We start from the raw sequence: 21,371 nt of genomic DNA, 5'->3' as shown, positions 1-21,371 counted from the left end.
ATCAAAATTAAATGAAATAAACATTTGAATGCATCAGTCTGTGTGCAATGAATAAATATAATGTACAAGTTACACCTTTTGAATGCAATTACTGAAATAAATCAAGTTTTTCAAAATATTCTAATTTACTGGCTTTTACCTGTATATATATATCTAATTAATCCACCCGACCCGACCCGCGCGCGGATAAAATCTTATTTTTTTTAATTTCATCCGCCCGATCCGCGGATAATCCGCGGACTCCGCGGTTGTGTCCGCAAACCGCGCATCTCTACTGTGTATTGTTTTGTTGGATTGATTAATTTAAAATAAATAAATAAAAATGGATTTTTGAAAAATGAGAATCGATACTGAATCGTACAACGTGAGAATCGCGATTTGAATTCAAATCGATTTTTTCCCCACACCCCTGGTACATATGGGTCGCCGCTTCTGATGGTCTGGAACGACCTCAGCATGCCAGAGTGGTGATTAATCGTTAAAATGTAACCTTGTCAGCATGGAAAATATCTGTGTGTGTGTGTGTGTGTGTGTGTGACTACTGGGTTTCCAGCGGGCGAGTCGTTCCCACCATTTGTCTCCATCTGAACCCTTTTAGCCCCCTGTCAGCTCCCGGGGGGGTCTGCACACATACTGTACATGTGGACCAAGTGTCGTGAAGCTATCTAACACCAGGAAATTACCATCAAACAACGACAATACCGTATTTTCCGCACCATTAGCCGCACCTAAAAACCACAAATTTACTCAAAAGCTGACAGTGCGGCTTTTAACCCGGTGCGCTTTATATATGGATAAATATTAAGATTAATTTTCATAAAGTTTCGTTCTCGCAACTTCGGTAAACAGCCGCCATCTTTTTTCCCGGTAGAGCAGGAAGCGCTTCTTCTTCTACGCAAGCAACCGCCAAGGTAAGCACCCGCCCCCATAGAACAGGAAGCGCTTCTTCTTGTACTGTAAGCAACCACCCGCCCCCGGAAGAAGAAGAAGCGCGCGGTGCATGCTGGGATATGTGACGTTTCATTTCCATTTGTGTGTTTATGTAAAGACCCCAAAATGGCTCCAATTAAGTGTGTTGTCTGTCTAATTATAAATAATGCAGACGAGGCGTGTTAACTGAGTTCTCAACGTTTACTCACAGCGTGCTCATAACCACATTCTAACTGCCAGCATACAACAACGCTTCTCAGGGCTACTGCGCATGCTCGTAACTATCGTTGCATGCTGGGTAGTGTAGTTGTTATATTTGCTAGCTCATAACATCACATTAAGAGACACGCTTACGCGCTTAATTCAATACTCGCCGTCATTCCGGGTGGATTGACAAAAGACCTCCAGCCGCTAGATATTGGTGTCAACAGGGCATTCGAAGCTAGACTGCTAACTGCGTGGGAACAATGGATGACCGAAGGCGAACACACATTCACTAAGACAGGGAGGCAGCGCCAGACGACGCCAACATCTGCCAGTGGATCGTAAATGCCTGGGCAGATATTTCGGTCACAACTGTGGTCCGAGCTTTCCGGAAGGCAGGATTCACAGAACTGCTGAACAGTGACACTGACTCCGATGACTTCGACGAGACGGAACCGGCCATTTTGGATCTCACATTTGCCCAACTTTTCACTTCGGACACCGAAGGCGAAGGATTTACGAATGAAGAATAACTTCAGAAAGTGAGCGCTATGTTTATTTTGTGTGTTGTGACATTAACGTTCGAGCAACATTATGTTGCTATTGCTCTGCACTATTTTGAATTTTACTATGTTTGTGATTGCACATTTGCGTACATTTTGGGACAGAGTTGTTAGAACGCTGGTTTTCAATATATTATTAAAGTTTGACTGACCTATCTGACTGTTTTTTTGACATTCCCTTTAGCGCAGCGTAGGCGCGGCTTATAGTCCGGGGCGGCTTATTGGTGGACAAAGTTATGAAATATGCCATTCATTGAAGGTGCGGCTAATAATCCGGTGCGCCTTATAGTGCGGAAAATACGGTAACCGGCGACAGGAGATAAAACAACACAAAAAGGATCTGTGTGTGAAGAAGGCGACAGTAGGGAACATAAGTATTTGACCCCTGCTCATTTTGTCAAGTTGTACATTAATTTGTATTTGGAGTATTTGATCCAAAGTAAGAAGTGACTTGGTGTGGAGAAAGAACAACAACAACCTCAAAACACAATGTTCTTTCTTTCTCTCAATTCATGTCCGACAGTTGGGATTAGAGGTGGGAATAATTGTTTAATGCATCACCATTTGAAAGTGGAAGATGCTGAATCGATGGACAAATGACTAAATATTGATTATTTAGCAGTGGTGTGCCGTCAGGGCCATCAAGACCTTCTCTGCTGGCCTAACATAACCAGAAATCACGGCGTCAAATGTGTGCTACAAATTGCGAGTTCAAATATCTTATTTCTTTATTTTTTTTCACGTTTAATATGTTTTTTGCAATTTTAATTTTGACAGTACCACATAAGATATGTTTTAATTGCTGATGCAGGTTTATTTATTTTTTAAATGTGCCAGAAAGTAACCCGTTTTGTACACTGTTGAGGTGCTTCAATGGGCAGTAGGGCGCAAATGTGTTTCTGTATAGTATTTCTCCAGCAATGGTCATGTGGTGACATAAATGACGGTATTTTGAGAGGTAATCTTTGAAGTCAGACATCACTGAAGGTCTCGGCGGGAAACGCACGGCCCGCCGCTGTTATTTAGGTATGTTTAATAAAGTACCGTATTTTCCAGACCTCGGCCGCACCCACAAAGTTTTAAAAGAAAAATTATATATTTCCATATATTAGCCGCACCGGATTATAAGCCGCAGACATATACGTTGCAAAAATGTTTTGTAAATGTTTATTTACACACCTTAATTGTTTCCAAACGGTGTCTGTAACACGGCAGTAAAACGGCTGGTCAAACAAAACAGAAGTCATCGTCATGGAACAATATGTTTCAGTTTCACAGCTAATAATTCTAACACAGGCACTCGTAAACGTGTTAGCATATTAGCTAATGATGCATGAATATACTCCTACAGACATCACACAAGTGACGGTTTAGTAAGTAAGAACTGTTTTAGTTATATTGTAGAATTTACAAACGTTGCTTGGAGTGATTAATGGAGAACCCATGCAAGTAGAAATGCTGTCTGGTAAAGGATCAAATATTTATTTCTCTCGACAAAATCCAAATTCATATCTAACGTTTCATGTTTTTTTTGTTTTTTTTACATTTGGTCTTTTTGTTGCAGTAAAACTATAGTGTATATGTCTTTATAAGGGGGTGAACTTACAAATCAGCGAATGTTTATTTCCTGCCCACTGTAGATATTGTATTTTCTGGACAATAGAGCACACAGGTAAGTCACACCCACAAAATTTTAAAAGAAAATAATATTTTTCCATATATTAGCTGCACTGGATTATAACCTACAGACATATATGTTGTGAAATTAGTTATTTACACAGAAATATTTTATAAATGTTTATTTACATACCTTAATTGTTTCCAAACGGTGTCTGTAACACGGCAGTAAAACGGCTGGTCAAACAAAACAGAAGTCATCGTCATGGAACAATATGTTTCAGTTTCACAGCTAATAATTCTAACGCAGGCACTCGTAAACGTGTTAGCATATTAGCTAATGATGCATGAATATACTCCTACAGACATCACACAAGTGACGGTTTAGTAAGTAAGAACTGTTTTAGTTATATTGTAGAATTTACAAACGTTGCTTGGAGTGATTAATGGAGAACCCATGCAAGTAGAAATGCTGTCTGGTAAAGGATCAAATTCATATCTAACGTTTCATGGTTTTTTTGTTTTTTTTACATTTGGTCTTTTTGTTGCAGTAAAACTATAGTGTATATATCTTTATAAGGGGGTGAACTTACAAATCAGCGAATGTTTATTTCCTGCCCACTGTAGATATTGTATTTTCTGGACAATAGAGCACACAGGTAAGTCACACCCACAAAATTTTAAAAGAAAATAATATTTTTCCATATATTAGCTGCACTGGATTATAACCTACAGACATATATGTTGTGAAATTAGTTATTTACACAGAAATATTTTATAAATGTTTATTTACATACCTTAATTGTTTCCAAACGGTGTCTGTAGCACGGCAGTAAAACGGCTGATCAAACAAAACAGAAGTCATCGTCATGGAACAATATGTTTCAGTTTCACAGCTAATAATTCTAACACAGGCACTCGTAAACGTGTTAGCATATTAGCTAATGATGCATGAATATACTCCTACAGACATCACACAAGTGACGGTTTAGTAAGTAAGAACTGTTTTAGTTATATTGTAGAATTTACAAACGTTGCTTGGAGTGATTAATGGAGAACCCATGCAAGTAGAAATGCTGTCTGGTAAAGGATCAAATATTTATTTCTCTCGACAAAATCCAAATTCATATCTAACGTTTCATGTTTTTTTTGGTTTTTTTACATTTGGTCTTTTTGTTGCAGTAAAACTATAGTGTATATATCTTTATAAGGGGGTGAACTTACAAATCAGCGAATGTTTATTTCCTGCCCACTGTAGATATTGTATTTTCTGGACAATAGAGCACACAGGTAAGTCACACCCACAAAATTTTAAAAGAAAATAATATTTTTCCATATATTGGCTACACTGGATTATAACCTACAGACATATATGTTGTGAAATTAGTTATTTACACAGAAATATTTTATAAATGTTTATTTACATACCTTAATTGTTTCCAAACGGTGTCTGTAAAACGGCTGGTCAAACAAAACAGAAGTCATTGTCATGGACCCACTAGCTGCGCAAGCTATCTCTCCAGTCAGCTAAACAGACTTAATAACTCCACGGTAAAGTTTTTGGTGAATTTACTGAAGAATTTGTGAAAAATAAGTTAATACTTACACAGACACTCATAAATCTATTAGCATATTAGTGAATGCTAACAACGCTAGCGTCATCACTTTACGATAGCATGTACAAATATGCCTGAAAACACTCCTACAGACGTCACACATGGGACGGTTTAGTAAGTAGGAATTGTTTTAGTTATATTGTAAAACTTACAAACGTGACTTGGATTGATGAATGAAAAATAGAAACGCTGTAGACGGCTAAAAGACTGAATGACAGTCTACTTCCGATTTAAAAGCACTAAATGGAAGAACACACATTTGTCCAAAAGATGTTGCCGTAGCACAAACACTAAAACACCTTCTCAATTAATTTGCCTGTTGTTGTTGTTGTTTTGAAACTATTTTTATTACGGCTGTCAGTGAACACAAAAATCTATAAATTGGCTGCGCCATTCTGTAAGCCACAGGATTCAAAGTGTAGGAAAAAAGTAGGCCGGAATTTGCGGTATACAGACTAAGTGGATTGTTGGAGGTTGGTCTTGCATGAAGTGCACAGACATAATCCAGGTCTTTGAGGGGCGGTCCCAGCTGCTGGTAAAGGTAAACCTCAGCAGAGATGGGAGGTGTAAACTGGGTCATATCATTGCCTTCTTGATCTGACACACACACACTCCCGTCTAATATCCTTACAGCAGTGATTCTTCTCTCTCTCCCTCCACAGTCTGTCCCCAAGCCCATCGCCTTGGAGCCATGTTTTGGCAACAAAGCTGCTGTGCTCTCCATCTTTGTACGTCTGCCGCGGGGCAGTGGGGGCATTCCCCCCCCAGGGCAGTCGGGTAAGGTTATCTCTTTGTGCGTGTGTACGTGTGTGTGTGTGTGTGTGTGTTTTTGTATTTCTACCCTTCTTGAGACAACAAGGAATAGTACCATTGCATCTAATAGATAATGTCTCATTTGCACCCCTGGTAGTGAAATCTATCAAAATTAGGGTGGTCCCAAAAAAGAGGGATTTTTCCAAATTGACTGTGTGTCGGTTTTAAAAGTGCTCCCCCTCTGGTTAATATATGAAATAATAAGTTTGTGTAAAAAATTTGAAGTACTCCCCCTCTGGCCAACATATGTAATAACAAGTGTGTGTAAGAAATACATTTGAAAAAAATAACTATCTACAGTGGGGCAAAAAAGTATTTAGTCAGCCACCGAATGTGCAAGTTCTCCCACTTAAAATGATGACAGAGGTCTGTAATTTTCATCATAGGTACGCTTCAACTGTGAGAGACAGAATGTGAAAAAAAAATCCAGGAATTCACATTGTAGGAATTTTAAAAAATGTATTTGTAAATTATGGTGGAAAATAAGTATTTGGTCACTTCAAACAAGGAAGATCTCTGGCTCTCACAGACCTGTAACTTCTTCTTTAAGAAGCTCTTCTGTCCTCCACTTGTTACCTGTATTAATGGCACCTGTTTGAACTTGTTATCTGTATAAAAGACACCTGTCCACAGCCTCAAACAGTCAGACTCCAAACTCCACTATGGCAAGACCAAAGAGCTGTCAAAGGACACCAGGAAAAGAATTGTAGACCTGCACCAGACTGTGAAGAGTGAATCTACAATAGGCAAGCAGCTTGGTGTGAAAAAATCAACTGTGGGAGCAATTATCAGAAAATGCAAGACATACAAGACCACTGATAATCTCCCTCGATCTGGGGCTCCACGCAGGATCTCATCCCGTGGGGTCAAAATGATCATGAGAACAGTGAGCAAAAGTCCCAGAACCACACGGGGGGACCTGGTGAATGACCAGCAGAGAGCTGGGACCAAAGTAACAAAGGTTACCATCAGTAACACACTACGCCGACAGGGAATCAAATCCTGCAGTGCCAGATGTGTCCCCCTGCTTAAGCCAGTGCATGTCCAGGCCCGTCTGAAGTTTGCCAGAGAGCACATGGATGATACAGCAGAGGATTGGGAGAATGTCATGTGGTCAGATGAAACCAAAATAGAACTTTTTGGTATCAACTCAACTCGTCGTGTTTGGAGGAAGAAGAATACTGAGTTGCATCCCAAGAACACCATACCTACTGTGAAGCATGGGGGTGGAAACATCATGCTTTGGGGCTGTTTTTCTGCTAAGGGGACAGGCCGACTGAACCGTGTTAAGGAAAGAATGAATGGGGCCATGTATCGTGAGATTTTGAGCCAAAACCTCCTTTCATCAGTGAAAGCTTTGAAGATGAAACGTGGCTGGGTCTTCCAGCATGACAATGATCCCAAACACACTGCCCGGGCAACGAACGAGTGGCTCCGTAAGAAGCATTTGAAAGTCCTGGAGTGGCCTAGCCAGTCTCCAGACCTCAACCCCATAGAAAATCTGTGGAGGGAGTTGAAAGTCTGTGTTGCTCAGCGACAGCCCCAAAACATCACTGCTCTCGAGAAGATCTGCATGGAGGAATGGGCCAAAATACCAGCTACTGTGTGTGCAAACCTGATAAAGACCTATAGTAATCGTTTGACCTCTGTTATTGCCAACAAAGGTTATATTACAAAGTATTGAGTTGAATTTTTGTTATTGACCAAATACTTATTTTCCACCATCATTTACAAATAAATTCTTTAAAAATCCTACAATGTGAATTCCTGGATTTTTTTTTCACATTCTGTCTCTCACAGTTGAAGTGTACCTATGATGAAAATTACAGACCTCTGTCATCATTTTAAGTGGGAGAACTTGCACAATTGGTGGCTGACTAAATACTTTTTTGCCCCACTGTATATAGAGACATACTGTAAAAACTTGAAATAAATAATCCATCCATCCATCCATTTTCTACCGCTTATTCCCTTCGGGGTCGCGGGGGGCGCTGGAGCCTATCTCAGCTACAATCAGGTGGAAGGCGGCGTACACTTGAAGATTAAAAAACAATTACAAAAAAATGTTTTTTAAAATAAATAAAAGCTTTTTTTTTTTTATTTGCATTGTATGTATATATTATTAATGTTGTAAATACAAATTTTTATATATCTAGAAAGGGTGGTCCTAAAGAGGTAGGCATCAGAGGTGGGACCAAGTCATTGTTTTGCAAGTCACAAGTAAGTCTCAAGTCTTTGCCCTCAAGTCCGATTCAAGTCCCGAGTCAAGACAGGCAAGCCCCGAGTCAAGTCCAAAGTCAACACTGGAAAGTCTCAAGTCAAGTCCTAAGTCCTGCATTTTGAGTTTCGAGTCTTTTCAAGTCCTTTTAACCACAGACTAATATATTAACACAGATTGTGTAGGCTTTTCAAACGCTGTATTCATTTATTAAAACAAGTGCATTTTAAATTGCAGGAAAGAAAATTGTGCTGACATTGCACTTTATAATAGCACTATTAACCAGTCATTTTAAACATTAACTCATTCCTTTACAGAACAAACACATTGAAAAATAAAGTGCAAATGTACTTATTTGTACAAAAGTGTTAACATTGAAAAAACATGACATATACGTGAACATAACAAAAAAGTTATACTTTTTATATGTCAGGGCCCTATGCTGCATTGCATTTGCAAAAGACCAAATTAGCCAAGAGTCTGTCAGTCATTTGTGCACGATGGGGGCGTAGTATGATGCCACCATGGCTGAAAACTCGCTCCACTGGAGCACTGGAGGCAGGCACTGCCAAGACTCTCATGGCCACTCGGAACAGTGAAGGAAGAGTCTTCATGTTCAATGCCCAGAACAAAAGGGGGGAGAGAGTTGTTTTGGGTTGGTGCACTACTTGTAAGTGTATCTTGTGTTTTTTATGTTGATTTAATTAAAAAAAGAAAGAAAAAAAAAATTATGTCTTGTGCGGCCCGATACCAATCGATCCACGGACCAGTACCGGGCCGCGGCCCGGTGGTTGGGGACCACTGAGGTAAACAACCAACAGTATGTCAGAAAGCTAGCTAAAACGGTACACATATTCATAATATAGTATACATTTTAACTGACCTTTATTTTACTATTTTTGTCTTTTTTTAGGTGGCTAAAATACGCGGTGCTGCTGACCGCCGTCTAACGTTACGTGTGATATATTGACTAACGTAACCCTGCTTAAAAAAATCACTGAACAAAAAGTATGAATAATGTAGTGAACTGCAACAGATTCCCGTGTTTGCAATAACGTTATAACGTTAGCAGTGAGTTTACAGCCTCTCTGATTTAACTACACAGCAAATAAAAGTCACGTTACTTAGCCAATAAACGTTATCTTACATTCAAAACTTACCGTTCTTTGTGCAACTTCAAATGCCGGACGAAGTTGGAAGTTGTTGCCTCTCCATCAGTAATTTTCAAACCGCATGTGTTGCATACTGCAAACCGTTTTGTGTTGACCACCTTGTAATTTTTATACCCAAACAAAATTATTTTAGGTATCATTTTTTGTTCACTGGCGTGTGGTTTGGACATGTCTTCTTCGTTGGTTGTCCTGCAATTTGATTGGATGAATGCTGTGTGATGACAACAAAGTAGATCTAATTTGATTGGCTGTTGTACTGAGACCACACCAGCTGACACACGCAACGCTGATAGACAAGTACACAATGAAAAATACGGAGCGCTCCCGAATAACTTTTTCATCTTTGGGTTTTGGGGAAAGTAGCAAGTCATGTCAAGTCATGTCAATTCAAAAGGCTCAAGTCCAAGTGAAGTCACAAGTCATTGATGTTAAAGTCTAAGTCGAGTTGCAAGTCTTTTTACATTTTGTCAAGTCGAGTCTAAAGTCATCAAATTCATGACTCGAGTCTGACTCGAGTCCAAGTCATGTGACTCGAGTCCACACCTCTGGTAGGCATTCTTCGGAGGTCTCAAGAAGGTAACAAATACAATAGTGTGTGTGTGTGTGTGTGTGTGTGTGTGTGTGTGTGTGTGTGTGTGTGTGTGTGTGTGTGTGTGTGTGTGTGTGTGTGTGTGTGTGTGTGTGCGCGCGACACACTGCAGCATTCTCCATTCTTCTTAACTCTACGTGCAACCTAAGGCCCCGCCCACTTTAGAATGCTTCGCCTTCCTGTTTACTTCCTGTTTCCTGCTGTATCCTGTTGGGTGATGTCCATACTTTCATAACCAGATCATGACATTGTGACCACGGCAACTTTTCTCCTCCTTCATCACTTGTTACCTTTCTCTCGTTTCTTTTCACTTCCTGACTTGTACATTCTTTTATTTCTTCCTCCGTTTTACATCCATCCCGTTTTGTTCCCTTAATATTTTCCCTTGTTGATCTGGTTTTCTTCTTTCTCCCCATTCTCTTCTTTGTCGTGGTCTGTGTCTCCTTTTTTAATTTAAGTAGTTGCCAACAATCTTGTCTTCCCTCACAATTCCTCCAAACGAGCCATTCGTAATTTGCCCAACTCGACGTTTGACATCAGCAGATATTTGACATGTCCGCCATTGTACTCAATAAGTTCCTTTATCCTCTTGTTGTGGGGCAGACTGGCTCGTACATGCACATGAATCCTCCGCTGCTGCCATTTTTTAATACAAAGTAGCATAGAGTTCTAACTTCTATCCCACATGGAAGCGCTAAGAACTACAACATGGCAGGAGAATACTCAGTTGAACATATAAATAAGACCGCTCACAAAACGGCGCATCCTGAAGCGACTCAGTAAGTGACTTGAAGATGGTCTGTAAAACATCATCTATGCAACATTGTGACCATTACATGTTATGTAGACCACAAGGAAGGGTTTTAATGTAAGAAATACATTGTAAATATGACTCCTTTAATGGGTACCTCTTTAATTCTGTCGATCCTTCATGTCTTCTTGTTTGCCTTGGTCCTTCATGTCTCCTTCTTGAACTTGGTTGATCAGAAGAAATATCTGTTGTCTTCCTCTTGTGTCTGATTCAATGATTACAACTCCATCGTCTTTCATCCATCATCATCCTTTCTTTAACTTGGTACATCCTTCATGTTTCCTTCTTTAACTTGGTGCATCCTTCATGTTTCCTTATTTTACTTGGCGCATCCCTCATGTTTCCTCTTTAACTTGGTCTATCATTTGTGTCTCTTTCTTTAACTTGTTGTATTAGTTGTCTCCTTCTTTAACTTGGTCCATCCTTCATGTCTCCCTCTTTAACTTGGTCCATCATTGATGTATTTTTCTTTAACTTGGTCCATCCTTCATGTTTCTTCTTAAACTTGTTGTATCCATTTGTGTCTTCTTCTTTAACTTGGTCCATCCCTCATGTCTCCTTCTTTAACTTGGTCCATCCTTCATGTCTCCTTCTATAACTTGGTCCATCCTTCATGTCTCCTTCTTTAACTTGGTCCATCATTTATGTATTTTTCTTGAACTTGGTCCATCATTTGTGTCTCCTTCTTTAACTTGGTCCATCCCTCGTGTCCTTCTTTAACTTGGTCCATCCCTCATGTTTCCTTCTTTACCAGGTCCATTCTTGTGTATCCTCCTTTAACTTGTATCATTTGTGTTTACTCCTTTAACGTATTTTTTGTGTCTTCTTTTTTTAACTTGGTCCATCCTTCATGTTTCCTCTTTAACGTGTCGTATCAGTTGTCTCCTTCTTTAACTTGGTCCATGCCTCATGTATCCTCCTTTAACTTGGTCCATCCCTCATGTTTCCTTCTTTAACTTGGTCCATCCCTCATGTTTCGTCCTTTAATTTGTTGTATCATTTGTGTCTTCTTCTTTAACTTGGTTCATCCCTCATGTATCCTCCTTTAACTTGATCCATTCTTCATGTATTTTCCTTTAACTTGGTCCATTCTTTGTGTTTCCTTTTTTAACTTTGTCCATCATTCATGTATTTTTCTTTAACTTGGTCCATCCCTCATGTTTCCTTCTTTAACTTGGTCCATCCTTCTTTAACCTGGTCCATCTTTTGTGTTTCCTTTTTTAACTTTGTCCATCATTTATGTATTTTTCTTTAACTTGGTCCATCCTTTGTGTTTCCTTCTTTAACTTGGTCCATCCTTCTTTAACAAGGTCCATCCTTTGTGTTTCCTTCTTTAACTTGGTTCATCTCTCATGTTTCCTTCTTTAACTTGGTCCATCATGTATGTATTTTTCTTTAACTTGGTCCATCCTTTGTGTTTCCTTTTTTAACTTGGTCCATCATTTATGTATTTTTCTTTAACTTGGTCCATCCTTTGTGTTTCCTTCTTTAACTTGGTCCATCCTTCTTTAACAAGGTCCATCCTTTGTGTTTCCTTCTTTAACTTGGTTCATCTCTCATGTTTCCTTCTTTAACTTGGTCCATCATGTATGTATTTTTCTTTAACTTGGACCGTCCTTTGTGTTTCCTTCTTTAACTTGGTCCATCATTTATGTATTTTTCTTTAACTTGGTCCATCCTTTGTGTTTCCTTCTTCAACTTGGTCCATCCTTCTTTAACAAGGTCCATCCTTTGTGTTTCCTTCTTTAACTTGGTCCATCTCTCATGTTTCCTTCTTTAACTTGGTCCATCATGTATGTATTTTTCTTTAACTTGGACCGTCCTTTGTGTTTCCTTCTTTAACTTGGTCCATCATTTATGTATACTTCTTTAACTTGGCCCATCCCTCATGTATCCACCTTTAACTTGGTCCATCATTCATGTCTCCTTCTTCAACTTGGTCCGTCATTCATGTATTTTTATTTAACTTGGTTCATCCTTCATGTTTCCTCTTTAACCTGTTGTATCAGTTGTGTCTCCTTCTTTAACTTGGTCCATCCTTCATGTCTCCTTCTTTAAATTGGTCCGACATTTATGTATTTTTCTTTAACTTGGTCCATCCTTCGTGTTTCCTTCTTTATTTGGGCCATCATTTATGTATTTTTCTTTAACTTGGACCGTCCTTTGTGTTTCCTTCTTTAACTTGGTCCATCATTTATGTATTTTTCTTTAACTTGGTCCATCCTTTGTGTTTCCTTCTTTAACTTGGTCCATCCTTCTTTAACAAGGTCCATCCTTTGTGTTTCCTTCTTTAACTTGGTTCATCTCTCATGTTTCCTTCTTTAACTTGGTCCATCATGTATGTATTTTTCTTTAACTTGGTCCATCCTTCGTGTTTCCTTCTTTATTTGGGCCATCATTTATGTATTTTTCTTTAACTTGGTCCATCCTTTGTGTTTCCTTTTTTAACTTGGTCCATCATTTATGTATTTTTCTTTAACTTGGTCCATCCTTTGTGTTTCCTTCTTTAACTTGGTCCATCCTTCTTTAACAAGGTCCATCCTTTGTGTTTCCTTCTTTAACTTGGTTCATCTCTCATGTTTCCTTCTTTAACTTGGTCCATCATGTATGTATTTTTCTTTAACTTGGACCGTCCTTTGTGTTTCCTTCTTTGACTTGGTCCATCATTTATGTATTTTTCTTTAACTTGGTCCATCCTTTGTGTTTCCTTCTTCAACTTGGTCCATCCTTCTTTAACAAGGTCCATCCTTTGTGTTTCCTTCTTTAACTTGGTTCATCTCTCATGTTTCCTTCTTTAACTTGGTCCATCATGTATGTATTTTTCTTTAACTTGGACCGTCCTTTGTGTTTCCTTCTTTGACTTGGTCCATCCTTCTTAACTTGGTCCATCCCTCATGTTTCCTTCTTTAACATGGTGCATCCTTCTTTAACAAGGTCCATCCTTTGTGTTTCCTTCTTTAACTTGGTTCATCGCTCATGTTTCCTTCTTTAACTTGGTCCATCATGTATGTATTTTTCTTTAACTTGGACCGTCCTTTGTGTTTCCTTCTTTGACTTGGTCCATCATTTATGTATTTTTCTTTAACTTGGTCCATCCTTTGTGTTTCCTTCTTCAACTTGGTCCATCCTTCTTTAACAAGGTCCATCCTTTGTGTTTCCTTCTTTAACTTGGTTCATCTCTCATGTTTCCTTCTTTAACTTGGTCCATCATGTATGTATTTTTCTTTAACTTGGACCGTCCTTTGTGTTTCCTTCTTTAACTTGGTCCATCATTTATGTATTTTTCTTTAACTTGGTCCATCCTTTGTGTTTCCTTCTTCAACCTGGTCCATCCTTCTTTAACAAGGTCCATCCTTTGTGTTTCCTTCTTTAACTTGGTTCATCTCTCATGTTTCCTTCTTTAACTTGGTCCATCATGTATGTATTTTTCTTTAACTTGGACCGTCCTTTGTGTTTCCTTCTTTGACTTGGTCCATCCTTCTTAACTTGGTCCATCCCTCATGTTTCCTTCTTTAACTTGGTCCATCCCTCATGTTTCGTCCTTTAATTTGTTGTATCATTTGTGTCTTCTTCTTTAACTTGGTTCATCCCTCATGTATCCTCCTTTAACTTGATCCATCCTTCATGTATTTTCCTTTAACTTGGTCCATTCTTTGTGTTTCCTTTTTTAACTTTGTCCATCATTCATGTATTTTTCTTTAACTTGGTCCATCCCTCATGTTTCCTTCTTTAACTTGGTCCATCCTTCTTTAACCTGGTCCATCTTTTGTGTTTCCTTTTTTAACTTTGTCCATCATTTATGTATTTTTCTTTAACTTGGTCCATCCTTTGTGTTTCCTTCTTTAACTTGGTCCATCCTTCTTTAACAAGGTCCATCCTTTGTGTTTTCTTCTTTAACTTGGTTCATCTCTCATGTTTCCTTCTTTAACTTGGTCCATCATGTATGTATTTTTCTTTAACTTGGACCGTCCTTTGTGTTTCCTTCTTTAACGTGGTCCATCATTTATGTATTTTTCTTTAACTTGGTCCATCCTTTGTGTTTCCTTCTTCAACCTGGTCCATCCTTCTTTAACAAGGTCCATCCTTTGTGTTTCCTTCTTTAACTTGGTTCATCTCTCATGTTTCCTTCTTTAACTTGGTCCATCATGTATGTATTTTTCTTTAACTTGGACCGTCCTTTGTGTTTCCTTCTTTGACTTGGTCCATCCTTCTTAACTTGGTCCATCCCTCATGTTTCCTTCTTTAACATGGTGCATCCTTCTTTAACAAGGTCCATCCTTTGTGTTTCCTTCTTTAACTTGGTTCATCGCTCATGTTTCCTTCTTTAACTTGGTCCATCATGTATGTATTTTTCTTTAACTTGGACCGTCCTTTGTGTTTCCTTCTTTGACTTGGTCCATCCTTCTTAACTTGGTCCATCCTTCGTGTTTCCTTCTTTATTTGGGCCATCATTTATGTATTTTTCTTTAACTTGGTCCATCCTTTGTGTTTCCTTTTTTAACTTGGTCCATCATTTATGTATTTTTCTTTAACTTGGTCCATCCTTTGTGTTTCCTTCTTCAACCTGGTCCATCCTTCTTTAACAAGGTCCATCCTTTGTGTTTCCTTCTTTAACTTGGTTCATCTCTCATGTTTCCTTCTTTAACTTGGTCCATCATGTATGTATTTTTCTTTAACTTGGACCGTCCTTTGTGTTTCCTTCTTTGACTTGGTCCATCCTTCTTAACTTGGTCCATCCCTCATGTTTCCTTCTTTAACATGGTGCATCCTTCTTTAACAAGGTCCATCCTTTGTGTTTCCTTCTTTAACTTGGTTCATCTCTCATGTTTCCTTCTTTAACTTGGTCCATCATGTATGTATTTTTCTTTAACTTGGACCGTCCTTTGTGTTTCCTTCTTTGACTTGGTCCATCCTTCTTAACTTGGTCCATCCCTCATGTTTCCTTCTTTAACTTGTTGTATCATTTGTCTCCTTCTTTAACTGGGTTAGCAACGCTAACATATGACGACGTCCTTGTCCCAGGTCTGGCTGTGGCAAGCGCACTGGTGGACGTGTCTCAGCAGATGTGCGTGGGCTACAAGGACAAGTCGGGAGCGCTGAGGAACCGCAAGCACCCGCCCAGCGCCCAACCCTCCACCTGCATCTGACTCCCCCCCTCCCCTTCAGGAAGAGGTGCATGCTGGGAGGCTGTGACTGGAAAAGTCAGGACCTTGATGGATGTCCTTAGAGGGAACGTTAGCCCCACCCCCCTCAAAGCGAATGATACACCAAGCCTGAGCCCCCCCCACCCCGAAAAGAGACATTTAAACCGTCTTGTTGAGGCGGCGTTGCTGCTAGAAGAGATCTCATCTCATCATTTTTATTATTTAACTTGTTTTTTTGTCTCCTTTGCGCTTTATGTGAACACACACCATGCCCCGCCCCCCTGCGCCGCATGTTGGCTACTTGAGTCCGGTTCAAGTGGCGCCACCCTCGTAACCATGGCGATCGTGGAGTTCCAACAGGCTCTTTGCAGGTGCAGCATCGTTATGGTCTTTGGTGAAGTCTCTTGGAACTAGAAGCCCTAAGACGTTTACACTGGATTATATTTACGGTACGTGTGTTTTGAAACAATGTCCTTTTCCCTCCAGCTAGCAGGCCTCAGAAGCTAGCTTGTTTCCTTGTGTTATTAGAGTTTAGAAAAACAAAGAACACTTCGCTATTTCAGTTGAACTTTTGAGAACAACGCGTGACTGAACAGGTTTTTTTAATTTAAAAAAAAAGATCTACACTATACTTGCCGCTTGTTTTTAGCCGCAACACCCCTGAGAAGCTAGCTAGCGTCAGTAGCTAGGTTTTTGTTCCAGCTAGCTGTTTAAACCTTGGTTGTTTTCAAGTTGTCAAATGAAATACCTTTCTTGACTAAACATTTGATTTAAGGCTTTTATATTCACACAAATGCATGTTTACCACCGACGTTTGTTATTCAACCTTCCAGTCTTCGCTTACCGCCAGCTAGCGTTAGAAGCTAGCTTGTTGTTTTTTTTTTGTCTTTTTTTTGACGAAAAACACTCAAGTTTTTAAAGATATTTATCATTTTTGGTGAGCGTGAACGCACCTTAAGAAACTAGCCAGCGTAAGAAGCTAGCTTGACGTTCAATACTTCCGGAAGTTTCATGAACGTTAATATCTTATTTTTTAATATCTATGAAAAGCTAGCTTGTTCTTGTAAGGCTGGCCTTGGGTCCTTATTTTATTTTTCTTTGAGGCGAGTGAAGCTAGCACGGCGTGGCGCAGTGTAAGAGTGGCCGTGCGCGACCCGAGGGTCCCTGGTTCAATCCCCACCTAGTACCAACCTCGTCATGTCCGTTGTGTCCTGAGCAAGACACTTCACCCTTGCTCCTGATGGGTGCTGGTTAGCGCCTTGCATGGCAGCTCCCTCCATCAGCGTGTGAATGTGTTTGTGAATGGGTAAATGTGGAAGTAGTGTCAAAGCGCTTTGAGTACCTTGAAGGTAGAAAAGCGCTATACAAGTACAACCCATTTATCATTTATATGTTGTTTATCCATCCATCCATCTTCTTCCGCCTATCCGAGGTCGGGTCGCGGGGGCAGCAGCCTAAGCAGGGAAGCCCAGACTTCCCTCTCCCCAGTCACTTCGTCCAGCTCCTCCCGGGGGATCCCGAGGCGTTCCCAGGCCAGCCGGGAGACATAGTCTTCCCAACGTGTCCTGGGTCTTCCTCGTGGCCTCCTACCGGTCGGACATGCCCTAAACACCTCCTTAGGGAGGCGCTCGGGTGGCATCCTGACCAGATGCCCGAACCACCTCATCTGGCTCCTCTCGATGCGGAGGAGCAGCGGCTTTACTTTGAGCTCCCCCCGGATGACAGAGCTTCTCACCCTATCTCTAAGGGAGAGCCCCGCCACCCGGCGGAGGAAACTCATTTCGGCCGCTTGTACCCGTGATCTTGTCCTTTCGGTCATAACCCAAAGCTCATGACCATAGGTGAGGATGGGAACGTAGATCGACCGGTAAATTGAGAGCTTTGCCTTCCGGCTCAGCTCCTTCTTCACCACAACGGATCGATACAGCGTCCGCATTACTGAAGACGCCGCACCGATCCGCCTGTCGATCTCACGATCCACTCTTCCCTCACTCGTGAACAAGACTCCGAGGTACTTGAACTCCTCCACTTGGGGCAAGATCTCCTCCCCAACCCGGAGATGGCACTCCACCCTTTTCCGGGCGAGAACCATGGACTCGGACTTGGAGGTGCTGATTCTCATCCCAGTCGCTTCACACTCAGCTGCGAACCGATCCAGTGAGAGCTGAAGATCCTGGCCAGATGAAGCCATCAGGACCACATCATCTGCAAAAAGCAGAGACCTAATCCTGCAGCCACCAAACCGGATCCCCTCAACGCCTTGACTGCGCCTAGAAATTCTGTCCATAAAAGTTATGAACAGAATCGGTGACAAAGGGCAGCCTTGGCGGAGTCCAACCCTCACCGGAAACGTGTCCGACTTACTGCCGGCAATGCGGACCAAGCTCTGACACTGATCATACAGGGAGCGGACCGCCACAATCAGACAGTCCGAAACCCCATACTCTCTGAGCACTCCCCACAGGACTTCCCGAGGGACACGGTCGAATGCCTTCTCCAAGTCCACAAAGCATTTATTTTTATTTTTGTTTATTTTTCTTTGCTTACTGCTAACTGGCATGAAAAGCTAGCTTGTTCTTGTAAGGCTGGCCTTGGGGTCCTTATTTTATTTTTCTTTGAGGCGAGTGAAGCTAGCACGGCTATCTTTCAGGTTAGCTTTCTCTTCTGTTTGACTAAAACCAGACATCAATCTTTATCAATCAATCTTTATTTATATAGCCCTAAATCACAAGTGTCTCAAAGGGCTGCACAAGCCACAACGACATCCTCGGTACAAAGCCCACATACGGGCAAGGAAAAACTCACCCCAGTGGGACGTCGATGTGAATGACTATGAGAAACCTTGGAGAGGACCGCATATGTGGGTAACCCCCCCCCTCTAGGGGAGACCGAAAGCAATGGATGTCGAGTGGGTCTGACATAATATTGTGAGAGTCCAGTCCATAGTGGATCCAACATAATAGTAAGAGTCCAGTCCATAGTGGGGCCAGCAGGACACCATCCCGAGCGGAGACGGGTCAGCAGCGCAGAGATGTTCCCAGCCGATGCACAGGCGAGCGGTCCACCCCGGGTCCCGACTCTGGACAGCCAGCACTTCATCCATGGCCACCGGACCTGTGCCCCCCCCCCCTCAAGGAAAAGGGGAGCAGAGGAGAAAAGAAAAGAAACGGCAGATCAACTGGTCTAACAGGGGGGCTATTTAAAGGCTAGAGTATACAAATGAGTTTTAAGTTGGGACTTAAATGCTTCTACTGAGGTAGCATCTCTAATTGTTACCGGGAGGGCATTCCATAGTACTGGAGCCCGAATAGAAAACGCTCTATAGCCCGCAGACTTTTTTTGGGCTCTGGGAATCACTAATAAGACATGACTGCTGTAAAAACAAACCAAACAACAGAAATGTAATTGTGCCGTGAAGGGCTCCACAGTGGCTAAAAGCAAGTACAGTAGGAAAGTGGATTCATATGGCCACATTCGCCGCGGTTTACCTGACACATGAAACGTGACGAATTGGGCAGGGTGCAAATCTACTTGAGTGGAAAATGTGTTTTTGAAGCAATTCCAACTTTGACCACAGTGTCAGTTGCTATTTAGAGTGGCACTTTCCATAATGTTCAGCAGAATGCATTGCGAAATTATTAATCCCTTCTCTACTGTAAGTACAGTTTTACCTCGGGATACGAGTTTAACTGGTTCTTTTAAATAACATTTATTCCATGCTGTGCACCCCACAAAACTAGCATATTTTTAACATACCTTTTTAAAAAGAAAAACAAACTTCAAATAGGAACTATTGGATCAAAAATGTTCCCAACATAAAGTCATGTCTATCTCGAGCTATAAGCTAATGCTAGCGAGTTGTTTGCGTCTTACGGCGTTCACTCTGGCATTCACTACGCCAACTAGTGGTGGGGAGGCTCCTAGCCTGAATTTTTGCTAGTAGTCTAAAGCATAAAAACGTTAGAATGCACCGTATTTTCCGGGCTAAAGAGCGCGCCGGTATATAAGCCCCACCCACTCAATTTTAGAACAACATTTTTTTTCCTCCATATATTAGCTGCACCTGACTATAAGTCGCAGATATGTATATATGTTGTGAAATGAGTTATTTTCATAGAAAGATACTGTAAATGTTTATTTAAATACTTCAAATGTCTTTAACACGGCAGTAAAACGGCTGATAAAAGAAAACAAAAGTCATCGTCATGGACCCACTAGCCGTGCAAGCTAGCTCTCCAATCAGCTAAACAGACTCAATAACTCCACGGTGACGTTTTGGTGAATTTACTGAGGAATTTGTGAAACTGAAACAATACAAAAAGAATGCCGTTGTAAGTTAATAATACTAAGTTAAAAAGTTAAAGTTAAAGTACCAATGATTGTCACACACACGCTAGGTGTGGCGAGATTATTCTCTGCATTTGACCCATCACCCTTGATCACCCCCTGGGAGGTGAGGGGAGCAGTGGGCAGCAGCGGTGGCCGCGCCCGGGAATCATTTTGGTGATTTAACCCCCAATTCCAACCCTTGATGCTGAGTGCCAAGCAGGGAGGTAATGGGTCCCATTTTTATAGTCTTTGGTATGACTCGGCCGGGGTTTGAACTCACAACCTACCGATCTCAGGGCGGACACTCTAACCACTAGGCCACTGAGTAGGTCATACTAACACAGATACTCGTAAGTGCTAACGACGCTAGCATCATTACATCACGATAGAACGTACACATATGCATGCAAACACTCCTACAAACATCACACACGGGACGATTTAGTACATTTGAATTGTTTTAGTTATATTGTAAAACTTATAAACGTTGCTTGGATTGATGAATGGAGAGTCCACATGGGTAGAAACACCATGTACGGCTACAACACTGAATTTCTGGTTAAAACCACTAAATGAAAGGAAACTTATGGCGCCATAGCACAAACACCTCAGCGTATTTACTTGTTTGTTTGTTTTTTAACAATTTTTTTATTATGGCCATCGGCGAAGAAGAATCCGTAGATTAGCCGCACCGTTTTATAAGCCGCGGGGTTCAAAGTGTTGGGAAAAAAAGTGAAGTTCACATCTTATTTTCAGCAGAATATTTCCTCAGCTCGATGACAAAAACGGTGTACGACCTTTCAAATACGATTTCTGGCATTAGGAGAACTGTCACCTTCAAACTCCAATAAAGTAACACTTCCTGAGGCTGAGCCAATCAGCGGCCACAAAACTAAACGGCGTGCTCTGATTGGGCCATTGCTACTGTAGTATGAATATGTTGAGTTATTTTAGCCTAATTCAGGACGAAATCATGTAGAATATATCTTCCCCCCCCGCTGCTTAAGACAATTTTGACATGACATACCTTTTTAAAAAGAAACACTAAGTTTTAGTTCAAAAATGTATTTAAAAGGGGTTGACTGTGGCATTCACTACGCCAACTAGTGGCGGGGAGGCTCCTAGCGTGAGTTGTAAAGCACAACAATAGAAGGTACTACAGTACGTAAGCAAAGCTGGTAGTGATGTCACACAGGAAGTGTGTATACTCCCATCTGGCAGCCATGACAATGCGCTTTTAGTCCACATTTCTTTCATCATTTACGACCCCTACAGGCGGAAGTAGGTATTTATTCTTGTCGGGTTTGTTTTTTTTTTAGCTAAACGCCATCCTTTTTGTAGTCCATATTCTCCAGACAAGTCCGA

General features: G+C 41.0%; 1 protein-coding gene across 1 annotated transcript in view; it reads left to right on the top strand.

Moving 5' to 3' along the window:
* Positions 1-16,459, top strand: part of atrn (attractin) — a 323,662-nt gene extending 307,203 nt beyond the window's left edge. Inside the window, exons 28-29 of the mRNA XM_061925143.1 lie at positions 5,593-5,707; positions 15,556-16,459. Of these exons, the coding sequence (XP_061781127.1) occupies positions 5,593-5,707; positions 15,556-15,680 (240 nt within the window). The 3' untranslated portion in view covers positions 15,681-16,459. The remainder of the gene's footprint in view (positions 1-5,592; positions 5,708-15,555) is intronic.
* The last annotated feature ends 4,912 nt before the right edge of the window (positions 16,460-21,371 follow it).

The sequence above is a fragment of the Nerophis lumbriciformis genome, linkage group LG29 (genome assembly GCF_033978685.3).
Source record: "Nerophis lumbriciformis linkage group LG29, RoL_Nlum_v2.1, whole genome shotgun sequence".
NCBI lineage: Eukaryota > Metazoa > Chordata > Actinopteri > Syngnathiformes > Syngnathidae > Nerophis > Nerophis lumbriciformis.
Note: the sequence above shows the minus strand (reverse complement) of the source record. Positions and strands in the feature narration are given on the sequence as shown.